This window comes from Nematolebias whitei, chromosome 16 (assembly GCF_014905685.2).
Source record: "Nematolebias whitei isolate Nwh7 chromosome 16, NemWhi1, whole genome shotgun sequence".
Taxonomy (NCBI): Eukaryota; Metazoa; Chordata; class Actinopteri; order Cyprinodontiformes; family Rivulidae; genus Nematolebias; species Nematolebias whitei.
Genome location: NC_056513.1, coordinates 6,951,045 through 6,964,519, shown reverse-complemented (window position 1 = coordinate 6,964,519; position 13,475 = coordinate 6,951,045). Strand labels below are relative to the sequence as shown.

The 13,475-nt window shown below is 40.9% G+C and overlaps 1 protein-coding gene across 2 annotated transcripts in view; it reads right to left on the bottom strand.

The window, feature by feature from the left end:
- rptor (regulatory associated protein of MTOR, complex 1) overlaps window positions 1-13,475 on the bottom strand; it is a 196,939-nt gene that overhangs the window by 116,750 nt on the left and 66,714 nt on the right. For both annotated transcript variants that reach the window (XM_037689604.1, XM_037689605.1), the window contains exon 6: window positions 6,105-6,280. In XM_037689604.1, coding sequence (XP_037545532.1) covers window positions 6,105-6,280 — 176 coding nt within the window. The remainder of the gene's footprint in view (window positions 1-6,104; window positions 6,281-13,475) is intronic.

Genomic DNA, 13,475 nt, shown 5'->3' with positions numbered 1-13,475 from the left:
GGGAGGAGAATGGTCAAACTGGTTGGAGATAAAAGAAGAGCACCAGGACCCAAACAACCACTCGTTCCAACCAAGGCCTGCAGAAAACCATCTCTGAACGTGTACCACTTTGAAGCAGAGGGGCTACAACAGCTGAAGACCACAACAGATGACACTCCGGCCAGGTAAGAACACGGGCTCACCAGTATTGGATAATCAGAGACTGGAAAATGTTTCTTGGCCTGATGAGTCTCTGTAAATCTTAGAGATGGTCGAGGCTCAAAATCCCAGTAGTTTAGCAGTAGGCTGATTACCATTAAAACTGTGTTAAACAAAAGTACTGCATTGAGAACATTATGCACCCATCGACAAACTTTTATACAGCAATACATAGCAAAGACATTATATAACAGTGTCTCCCCTACCATTATATAAGCAGGGTGCCCCGCCCCATCAGAACCGAGTTCCCAGCTTACCAAACTCCCACCCCCCGTCGACAACTGTCGGTATTGATGTAGTAAGGGGCGCAACACTAATGCGCTAGCAAATATGCTACAGACGTCACCCCCCCACATACACACAACGTCAATAAAAACTGGCAGCAAAGTAGCGACAAGCTAGCAGGTGGGCAACACAGAACTGATCTAGAGAAACACTGTATGCTTGACCTTGATTTGTGTGACCTTGACCTTGGAGCTGGGGTGATGATGTATTTCTGAGATTCTCCATCTAGTGATGTGCAGATGGGTGTAAAGTTTATTAAATTGTCTTGAGAAAATCAGAAGTTATGGTGTGGACAAGCAAAGACATTTTAATGTTGGCCTTGATTTGTGACCTTGAAGACATATTTTTGAGATTCTCCATCTGATGATTATGCATATGTGTGTAATGTTTCATTAAATTATCTTGAAAAAATCAGAAGATGTGGTCTGGACAAGCAAAGACATTTGAATGTTGATCATGATTTATGACCTTGACCTTGGAGCTGGAGTGATGACGTATTTATGAGATTCACCATCTAGTGGTGATGCAGATGTGGGTAAAGTTTTATTAAATTGCCTGGAGCCAATCAGAAGTTATGGTCTGGACAATTAAAGATGTTTTAATGTTGATCTTGATTTGTGACCTTGATGACATATTTATGAGATTCCCCATCTAGTGATGATGCAAATGTGTGGAAGGTTTCATTAAATTATCTTGAGAAAATCAGAAGTTATGGTCTGGACAAGCAAAGATGTTTTAATGTTGATCTTGATTTGTGACTTTGACCTTGGAACTGGAGTGATGACTTATTTATGAGATTCTCCATCTAGTGGTGATGTAGATGTATGTTTAAAGTTTAATTAAATTACCTGGAGTCAATCAGAAGTCTGGTCAAGCAAAGACATTGTTTTAATGTTGACCTTGACAACATATTTATGAGATTCTCCATCTAGTGATGATGCAGATGTGTGTAATGTTTCATTAAATGATCTCGAGAAAATCAGAAGTTATGGTCTGCACAAGCAAATAGATCATTTTTAAGTTTGACCTTGATTTATGACCTTTATCTTGGAGCTGGGGTGATGAAAAGAATATGCTACACTCTGTCTAGTGGTGGAAGAAATTTATAAGTTTTGTTAAATTGTCTTGAGTGGATCAGAAGTTATGGGCAAAAGAAAGTTTACGCACGCACAAAAAGACCTCATCATAATACGTCTCGCCTTCGACGAGCGTATAAAAGTCAGAACCACTCCATTTTTCTGTCCTCGTGTTCCTAAAGTTTAAATTCACTTCGATAAGATACCAGACAAAGTGTTTTTTTAACTCCTACTCCATCTGATTAATTACCAACCAGTTTAGTTCATTTAATTAAACAAACACTGAAACCAGACCTAAATAGTCTCTAACAGGAAGGATCAGACCCATTTTTTCTACTGAAGGCAAAAACATTTCTTTAGCATGAAGGAATAATTTCGTTAATATCAACCAGCAGGCTTTTAGCAACTTGTTCTGCGAACTGTAGCGCTGGTACCTGATCAATATTAATGGCCCAGAAGTGAGACCTCATTATGCTGAAGGTCATGGCAGGATGTGGATTTACAGCGGAGAGGAAGATGAACGAAACTCCTGAACGTTTGTGGCAGAAAAGAAACATTTGTCTAACTGCACGACACCCCCTGAAGGCAACAAGTCACTCCCACTTAGGCGCTTTAAAAAAAAAAAAAGTTTTAAATCCGAGCTGAAAATTTGTTAAATCCTCCCGATGACTTTCAGTTTCCGCAAAGTGAAATCGGTCATTAAAATACAAGAAGAAGAAAAAAGGTGCAGGCAGGTTCTGATTTATGGCTCCAAAGGGACTTTGAAGGCTGCAGATAGAGACCGGATCAGGGCAGGAAGTGAGGCGCATTAAAGATGAGGTGATCAGCTGCTTTTTGGTTTTCATCAGACAAGAAATCTGTTATAATCTGGATGAAAAAGACCGAACGTTTCACTGGATCTATCTCCTGAAAACCCACTCACTACATGGAACTAGAGAAACCGTGAGCTAAAAGCTACGTGTAGAATAATGGTAGGAAAAAAAAGTAAAATTAGAACGACAACTTCTACTCAGTATTTAAAGACGTTTTGCTTCCCGGTAGAGCTGTCATTTCTAACCAAAACCCGGAGCCCAGCCCGGCCTAACCCGACCCGGATTAGGGCCGGGCCATAATAATGTGCTTAAGGTGCGGGCCGGTGTTGGGCTTTTTATTGCGTCAGCAGACGCGCGTGGCTGATGATCCAATTATATGGCAACATGGCTTGCCACAGAATCACCTGCCGCACGCGGCCATTTGACCACGCACTGACCGGCCTTGAAAGAAGTTAAAAAAAAAAAAGTTCAGTCAACGTAAACAATAACATTCATACAAACGGGACATCTTTGTTCTTTCCTTTAGAAGGTGGTGGTGTAATTTTAAAAAGATTCAGCTGAACTCAGCGGACTCGCGGCCGACGACACCAACAGGTGAGATCCCAAAATATCAGACATGTCAGAGCAGGGTCCGTGTCTGAATAATGCAGAATGCAGGGATTTAATGTGCTTTAACAGCCATGAACGGACAAACACCCCATCAGCTCCAACATTTTGCCCCTTTACCTAGCTGTGCGCGTTCATTGACCATTAATAACTATATAAACAGTCAAAGCTTAATTAAAAATGTTGGGGGGGGGTCTGGTTCGGACCTGTAATTACTGTTAATTCATGGGGTCGGGTTCGAAAATGATGGCTACGAGCTGGGGTCGGGTCAGGTCAGATTTTTTTGGGACCGACTGCAACTCTACTTGCCAGGTAGAACCAAAAAACAGCTAAATGATGGCTAAGTGTTTAAAGCAGCAGAGTGGAAGCTAGAAAATAGCATTAGCAAAACAGTAGCTAAAAACAGCTCAATCGCAGACAAAAGTTCAAAGGAGCAGAACAGTAGCTGTAAGCTAGAGAAGTAGCATAAGGTTCACAGAACACAAAAAGTGGCAGAACGCAGGTTGAAATCTAAAAGTAGCAAATAAAACATACAAATACGCAAAATAAAAGCAGACTTCGATAAATAAGCATGAAGGGGGAGTGGTGGTGCAGAGGCTAGAGAAGGTGTGCCTGTGATTAGAAGGTCACTGGTTCAACTCCCCGGACCGACAACATCAAAATGTGGGTGGGAAAAGTGAAGCAAACACATCTGCCTCCACCCTCATTTGCCCCACTCTGGGCCCTTGAGAAAGGCTCTTAACCCCCACCATCTGCTCCCCCAGGCCCCCTAGATAGCAGCTCTCTGCTCCACACAGAGGCTGTGGTAGCTCGGTGGTCTGTGGTTGCATCAGGAAGGGCATCCGGTGTAAAATCAATTATCAAGTCTTCATGCAAGTTAGTTCGTCGTGGCGACCCCTGAAGAAGGAGCAGCCGAAAGAAGGACAAGAAAAAAAGCATGAAAAACACAACATACGTGTTGCTTTGTAACAATCTCGGAGAACTTCATGTTCCATTTACACGGTGTAGAATTGTTCTTCCTAAAAACTGTGACCCGATGAGGCCTCTGTGAAAACCTCAGAGGGGATTTTATTACTACTGTATGAGCTGTGTGCGCCGACTTGACTTGATGCAACCGTCTTACACCCCAGCTACGCCCACGCACAGAGCCGAGCGTCTGATGCAACCCGGGTCGCTGCAGCAGTTTAGCTCGAAGCTCCATCAGTCGAGAGCTTTGAAAGATGAATTTACATCAGGCCACTGCATCAGCCGAGCCTCATTTCTCCTGAATATCTTTCACCTTTTTTTTATTTATTTATATTTTTACTGAGGCGTTCTTGGCAGGGATCATCAACCCAGCATCACTGCAGATGATGTCAGTTTACATGTTTCATCGCAGCTCAATATTTCTCATCGGCTGAATACTGAGCAGCAGCTAAAAGGAACGTTGACTGTGAAGAAAACACGACCCAGTGTCCGAGTCGTGATACATAAATGGGCTTTGGGAATAAAATAAGATCAATGAAGCCCAGTCCGATGGGTCACAGTAAAATCATTGGTTCAGTTTATTTTTTTAATTAAAAAATATAGTGGTATTTAATAAAATAAACATAAAAGTAACACATGTAAGCATTCAAAGGTTTAAAGTCATTCATGAGGGAGTTTCCAAAATGTCTCAAAACATTCACAAGGGTTCTTAATTTCCTCGTGTGAGCCGCAAGGCCCTTGCGGTTGTGTCACAGTAATTATTTTAACAAGTTGAAAAGAGTAGCACAATTAACTTTCTTTTAAAATAGTCACAATAATAGCCTGACTGTCGTTGCTGGCGTCTAACGCCCGTCTTGAACGCATTTCAATTTAGTTTGAGAAACTCTGGGAGGGTTTGTTAACCCATAAAACCAAGTTGTGAGTGGCTGAGGACAAAAGACGAGATTAAATTGAGACATGATGGAGACACAATTAGGACTTTTTGTGAGAAAAATTTGATGAAAAGATTTGCAAGAAAGTCAAGTGTTCTTCAGTGACATACGTTGCAAAAGTGTCATAAATACCAATTTAATGTGATTCTGAGAGAAATGTTTAGATTTTTCTTAAAATGTTGCGTCTCCAATTAGTTTGCAACAATTCTCCGTCAGTTAGAGAAGAGCTGGTGACTAAAAACTGATAAATACTACATAAAAATACACACATATTACATTGGAGTCCAGTGTTTCCCCTAGATAACTTAACTGGAGTCTGACTGAACAGTGTTTGTGACCAGCGAGGCCAAATTCTTACCCGTGCATGTTATTTTGCTGTCCACCTCAGCTCGCTTTAGTCCCAACTCACCAGCCGCCTCCACATTTATGATTTAATCTTCTGAAGTACATTTTAGAAATGAAGACAGGCAGGTTTGAACCAGAACTCATCGTCAGCGGGGGTTTTAGACCTGGACTCAGATGCCTTGCCTCAGATGTTTTCCGGTAGAGGAAAGCTCTCGTGCAGGAGTGAAAACGCAGCTGACAAACTCTGGGTCTATTCTGAGAGAAAATTAAGACTACAGGTGATTTCAGACTACGTCATACTGTTCACCAACTAGTCACAGCCCAGTTAGTCACATTTAGGCAACCTATGAAACCCAAATGTGACTGATCAGGGAATAATAAAAGGAATAATTTGCAATAAAATTGAGACATGATGGAAACATAATTAGGACACTATGAAACTAAATAGAGACTAATAACTTTGCTGATCATGGTTGCAATGTATTGCATGTTGTGTAAAACACAAAAGTGTTGGAAGAATCACTTCTTTGACTCTTTTCTTGCAGCTTGGTGTCTCCAACTAGTCACAGCCCAGAAAGATTCAGGCTTCAGCTGCAGCAACTAAAACAGGTGAAAAGTTTTTGTCCTCCTGTTAACTCTGAACGCTCATTATTGTAAAGAGTGTGCGTTTATGTTTCTCTTCCTGAGACCCACTAATGGAAACACTCTTTAAAATATAAACTTAAAAATTGCAAACTGCCTCATTACTTCAGCATGAAATCAGGACATTTATCGACGGAGTCTTTCAGAGCACGACTTCATGAATTCTCTCGCGTTTTTAATCTGGCCCACCCAGAAGGACGATGAGTTTGACTGAAAACAGAAAAGAAACGAGGAGACGTTACCATCGGAGAGCAATCTTGATGGGCGTGGTGAGGCAGGAGGTGAAGAGGTCGGCGGGGAGGTCGGGGTTCATGGGCAGCAGCTCGTTGGCCTCACAGGCAGCCAGCTGGATGCAGTTCTTCATGGAAGGGGGGAGCGGCATCTGAGCAAGGGGGTGGCTGGGATTGATGGCAGCAACCTGAAGAAACAACGGGACATCATCTCGTTTTTATATGTTGCATTAATCCACGCAGAACGTCTCAGCCAAACAGGAAGTTTGGCTTCAATCTCTAAAACCTCTTATTTAAACACAGCGTGATTTAATCAATATTCAAGCTATCCCGATGCTGCTCAATAATCCAGGTAGATCATCTAACAAGGTTGAGTCAGGTCCTCTGGACGGATTCTTCTTGTTGAAATGTTTTGTATTTTATCCAACAGACTTCTTCAGTTTGAGGAGCTGCAACAATCGCAGTCTTACAAGCTACACCTTCTCATAATGCAGGGGTTCCCAACCCTGGTCCTTGAGGGACACCATCCTGCATGTTTTAGTTGTTTCTCTGCTCCGACACAGCTGATTTTAATGAAAGGGTGATTTACAGGCTTCTGTAGAACATGAGGAATGAAATGACTGAATCAGGTGTGTTGGAGCAGGGAAACAACTAAAACATGCAGGATGGTGTTCCTCAGGGACCAGTGTTGGGAACCTCTGTCATAGTGGATCAATCAGTTACCTGGTGACGTCCAAAACTAACTGTTCACATGATCAAGGAGGACCATCAGCCTAACAACAGAGGGCTGATTGATTCTAGCAATAATATGAATGCTTCTGTTCAGTGCCCTGAGTTGACTTCTGTTGTGACTTGGCGCTATATAAACAAACTGAACTGAATTGAATTCAATAACAGCATAGTAAGAGGGGGAGAGTTGCACATGGAGGCCTCGGCCCGTTTAATGGTGGACAGCTTCTCTTCACAAAGATGGCTTCCTTCACTCCTCCCTCAAACCATCGTTCCTCTCTATCAAGGATGTGAACATCTTCCCTGAAAGAGTGACTGCTGGCCTGGAGTGCAGACCTCAGAGTCCTGGCCTGATGATGTTGCTCTTCTGTGCTGGGCCCATCTTTTGGCCAGTGGCTGTTTAGTTTCCCAGATGTAGAACTGATCACAGCCCCCAATATATTCAAGGTATTTTATTTTGATTTATGCTTCATGACAAAACACTTTTACCCCCAGCATAGAAGATGAGTAAGAGTACCGCACACGTCACATGCTACGCTTGTCGAAAAACTATTATACAGCAATAACAGCTCTATAGCGATGACCTGGACAAGCAAAGACCTTGTATGAACTTTGATTTGTGACCTTGACATTAGAGCTGGAGTGATGAAAATCATTTGTAACACTCTGGCTGTGATGTATACGTATACAATGTTTGGTTAAATTATCTTGACCTAAACAGAATTCAGACAAGAGAAAGTTTACAGACGTACAGAGATTATATCATAATCATAAATCTGCCTTTAGTCAGGTGTAAAAGAAAATTAAGATAATTAAATCTATAATAAAGGTCTACCATTCCTTGAAGAAATGCATATCACCCGCCACCTTTCATTTAGCCTGAGATTACGCTGAGAAGAGACAAGAGTTATAGCTGTTTTGTCAAACTTTGTAAGATCTGTTAGCACTCCGAGCATGTGCTGTAAATGAATCTCAGTTACTACCATGCCAAGGTTTAGCTCACTAAATGTTAAACCTACTAAATTATAGCCATTTTAAAACTGACTGACAGTGATCTGCTGTGGCCGCCATCTTGAACTGGGTTGAGTCCAAAAGTTCATCACTTGCAGATTAACTTCCTGTAAGTTTGATTAAAATGCATCAAGTGCTTCATGAAACATGTCTCTAACAGACAAACACAGACACGATCACTTCTTGCCTTTAATGGTAAAATTAACCAAGAATATAAATAACTATATGATGAATTTAATAATAATATTTCAATAATTTGATAAAAATGACAGGTGAGAACTTATAGGTGTGAAAGGTTTTTGTCATTTTGACTTTAATTAAAAGCAACAAAGAAACTTGAGTCTAATCCGACAAACTCACGAGAAACTGTAAAACAACAAAAGCAGAAAAGTTAGAATGTAAAAAGCAGATAAACAGAAGAATAAAATGATTATGATCGGTGGCGTTTGGAGGCTCAAAACAAACGATCCAAAGTCCAAACGTTGTGGACAAATGTGCAGCAGGTGACGGCTTTAGCACCCACGTACCCACCTACACAAACCTGCTCTGTTGTACTCACTGCAAGTCGTTGGAGCTTTGGCTTCATCTTACCACGAAAAGTAAAAAATAAGGGTTTGAAAAACGTAATTTGAACACTTTTTTTTTGTTGTTGAAGATATAAATTTATCTTTTACTGTAGGAATGACTTTGAACTGAGGAAAGCTTCATGTGTTTAAACGTTGCTGCAACATAAAGGTTCCAAAGCCTGAAATAAACGTCTCAAGCGGTTTACCGATGTCCCCCCCCCATCACTGAGGATGAATACTGAGTGTTTATAGTTTTTGAGATGAGTGTTTTTCTGGACTGAAAGTGAACATACAAGTAAACATTAATGTTTTTGGTGCAAGATATTCCAAGTGAGCAGGAGTTACACTGTGGAGAACATTATCCACCCCAGGCTCAATATGGCGGAGCCAAGAGGTGGCCAATGGTGGCCTTGGCCCTCATAGATTAATCTTCAGCCACCCCAATCATTTGAGGAAACTATACTTTGAAGCAATACAAAGACTAACAAGCATAGTTTTCTAAAATTAATGGGGTGATTGGTATACAAATATAAATACCTGTAGTGTAAATATATATATGTAACCACATAGCAAAATGGAAGTTGACACATTCCTTTGTCTCCAAGATACGCAGCTCACAACACGGATGGCCATATATGGTGGCAGCCATCTTGGATTTTTAAGTGGCAACCCAATTTTTCGCACAGGTCTTTTTTATGCCTAGATGCAGCTACATAGAAAAAAGGAAGTCAGTACCTCACTTATTTTTCAAGATGGACTAAAGGCATTTCCAATTCCACATCTTTGCTCCAAGATGGGGGACAATAAGAAAATTATCACATTTTTCTTCAGTAATCTCCACCTCACACTGTGCGCGTGAGAATAAACTCTGTAAAAATTAATATTCTACCTAAATTTGAGTCAATTAGAGACTGAGCAGAGAAAATAAACAAAGCAAATGATCCACAGGCTGAAAGGAAGCCACCATCCCTTGACTTATTGTCTTGTGCAACTAAAAAAGGGAATTTATATAAATTTTATATAAAAAGCAACAAACATCAAAGTTTACAAAAAAAATCTAGGCAGCAATACTCATTTAATTCAAAACATGCACCTGTGTAAACATGTTACACCAGTATCCAAATGAATGAATTAAAGCAGAAAAATCCATGCAACCCCCCCCCCCCCCCACAAACACACACACACACCAATATGACACATTTGAGAGCTTTTTATGTAAAAAGGACTATACTGAGTTCATGACCATAGTAAAAGTACACAGTATACTGTGTACATGACCTTAGTAAAAGTACACAGTATACTGTGTACTTGACCTTAGTAAAAGTACACTGTATAGTGTGTACATGATCTTAGTAAAAGTACACAATATACTGTGTACATGACCTTGGTAAAAGTACACAGTATACTATGTACATGACCTTGGTATAAGTACACAGTATAGTGTGTACATGACCTTGGTATAAGTACACAGTATAGTGTGTACATGACCTTAGTAAAAGTACACAGTACCGTGTTTACATGACCTTCGTAAAAGTGCACAGTGTACTGTGTACATGACCTTACTAAAAGTACACAGTATACTAAGTAGATGATCTTAGTAAAAGAACACAGGATATTGTATACATGACCTTAGTAAAAGTACACAGTATAGTGTGTACATGACCTTAGTAAAAGTACACAATATACTGTGTACATGACCTTAGTAAAAATACACAGTATACTAAGAACATGACCTTAGTAAAAGTACACAGTAGTACACAGTATACTGAGTATATTACCTTAGTAAAAGTACACAGTACGCTGTGTACATGGCCTTGGTATAAGTGCATAATATAGTGTGTACATGACCTTAGTATAAGTACACAGTATAGTGTGTACATGACCTCAGTAAAAGTACACAGTATACTGTGTACATGACCTTAATAAAAGTACAAAGTACAGTGTGTTCCAGACCTCAGTAAAAGTACACAGTACAGTGTGTACATGACCTTAGTAAAAGTACACAGTACAGTGTGTACATGACCTTAGTAAAAGTACACAGTACAGTGTGTACATGACCTTAGTAAAAGTGCACAGTATATTGTGTACATGACCTTAGTAAAAGTACAAAGTATAGTGTGTACATGACCTTAGTAAAAGTACACAGTATATTGTGTACATGACCTTAGTAAAAGTACACAGTGTACTAAGTACATGACCTTAGGAAAAGTACGCAGTATACTATGTACAAGACCTTAGTTTAAGCACACAGTATACTGAGTATATGACCTTAGTAAAAGTACACAGTATGCTGAGTACATAACCTTAGTAAAATACACAGTATAACCATTTGAACCATTCATCTTTTTACCTCCATGCATTTTGCAAGTAAACTACTACTAGTATGTAATGAAGGTCTGTTGCCCCTGGGGCTTGGGGAAAAGGCGGGGTGGGGGTGGGGGGGGGGGTGTCTTCCAACCTAAAACCTGTTTTCTATTCATTTTGAGGTAGAGGCTTAGATTTATTAGGTATTCATAAAAAAATATTGTATTATGTCAGGATCACGGTGCATCAAAAATATGTGGTCATAATGGGACCAAACTGGGCCCGAGGGTAAAGAGTGTATGCTTTGTGCAGATCTCCTATTCTATACACCTTGCAATAGAAGGGGGTCATGAATTAAAAAATAAATAAATGAAACAAATCCTGCCCAAGTTTCATGAAATGAGTCTTAAACTGACTGATATGTGGAGAATCAAAAGCAGCAAATAAGCAGAACGTTCACGTTTGGTCCCTTAAGGTGCTTTGAGGGTTAACAGTCTCTGTACAAGCAGTGGAAGAAAGTGGAGTGAGGCTCAGAAGTCATTACATTATGTATTTAAAGCTCTATGCACACACATGAATAAGTAATGATATTAAAAAGAAGAATAGTCTCAGCTAATAGAGGGGTAACACAGTGGATCTTTTTTTCCCCCTCTACAGTCCAAAGCATTTTTCACTCCTCTTTGAAACGCTCACAGGCGTGAGTGATTGTTGCTTCGCGCTTGGATCTTTGCCAGTCTTGTTACAACATAATTCCTCTTACGAGGGCCTAACGAGGAGAGCGCTCTTGCCGAGACATTCATCATGAACGAAGCAGCGTCTCTGATGCTCCTCTTTCGTGCCGACCTAAGAACCGTCGCCTCTCTGAGGCTGAAGTGAGCCCATCACGGCGGGCCGCGATAATCCTGACAGTAAATACAACAACACTGCCAGCAAAAGCTGATTAATTCCAAACATCCACTGTAATTATCACATTAGCATATTGTAATCTCGCAAATTACCATGAAAATCACACCGACAGCTTTCTGTTTGCTCCTTCTCTGGGGATAACACGGCACGGTGTAATTGTTGGGAGCTCGTTTCTCTTTATAGTGATGTTAAAACATGAGACTAGTTCTGCACAGGAGGGGGATTTTTAGATGAAGATGTGAGAACAGACACGATGCTGCACCAAAAATGCATTTCCACAGGCTACACATTCATTATTCATTCAAATAATTCAGAAAGGAGTTCTAATGTGAGCATCCTGGAAATGGCAGCATCACTAAACCACAACACACACACACATATTTCCATCGTCACAGGGACTTTGCATGGACTTCCATTCATTTTTCATTCATTTCTTTGGTCTAACCCTGACACACCAAAGACACTTCTTCTTTTGGGGCCCAGGCTTTGGTCCCCATAATGAGCAGTTGGTCCCCATAATGTAATATGTGTTGGAAAAATGGGCCTTACAAGGTTAACACACACACACACACACACACACTTTCCTGTCTGCAGCTAATGCACTGAGTGTGTTTGCTGAGTGCACACAGGAAGTGATGAGACATTTAAAAGAAAACAAGTGGCCCTCTTAACCACACACATACACTGGTGACTGGTTGATGTACTGCCTGAAACACACGAGGTTCTTAATACGAGGTTGCGGGGAGGTGATTACCCCCACCCACCCCAATACCCTCTCCTCTAATTCGAGGCGTTCATCTGCATTGCTGTGGCTCTGAATAAAACTAGAGATTGGGCACATTGCTTTATATGCCTAACGGGGGTGGGGGGTTGGCTCAGCGTGAGGGAAGCGGAGCGCTACATCTGTAGCTTTTTAGCTAGCGCATCTGTATCACGTGCCGCTAGCTTAGCGCAGCATCAGTGTCGGCAGTTGTCGACCCGGGGGTGGGGGGAGTTTGGTTCGGAAGGCAGGGCGCTCAGTTCTGTTGACTGGGTGGGGCACCCTCCTTGTATAATGGTAATTGAAACACTGGACATGAAGAACTTGACGTTATTAAAGCTAGTATCGTATTTTCCGCCGTAGATGTCGCACCGCTTTATAAGTCGCATCAGTTCAAACGTCTAAAAAAGTGTAAAAAAAAAAAAAAAACGTCGCTTTATCGTATAAGTCGCATCTAATATGCGTCAACACTGACGCATCACCGCTGACAACCCGGAAATGTGGGCCGGGGTTGTGCCAAAAATCGAATGGCTGCCAAATGGCGGTTGAGGGATCATGCACGGGAGGACTTTAACAAGATTAACACTTAAAAACAATTATTTGTTTGCTTGCAATTATAGTAAAGGTGTGTCTCAGTTGAACTTTTCCTTAATAAATGCACTTTAACGGTCAAATCAGCAGCATTTTCAAAAGTATTTGCTGCCTATGTGCTACGGGAGTGCACAGAGGGAAGAAATCAGGAAGGAGGAATGTTGTGCATTTCTTCAAAATTTAACAAGATAAGCACCTAAAACAAGTTTTTGTTTGTTCGACATTATAGTAAAGGTGTGTCTCAGTTGAACTTTTCCTTAATAAATGCACTTCAATGGTCAAATTAGCTGCATTTCACCAGAGCGGCGCAACGAAATGCAGCTAATTTGATGGTTGCTCCAGGCATGATCCCGTAGCTGGATGAAGGTGTCAGGCTATGGCAAGCCAATTGTGTCATTAATAGCCACTTTTACTTATTACATGACACAATGGCATGCCACATTCCTCGAGTGCCATCTAGCAGCTGATAATGGTAGTGTTCAATATTTTCAATGTTAGAATGAATGAAAACGGTCA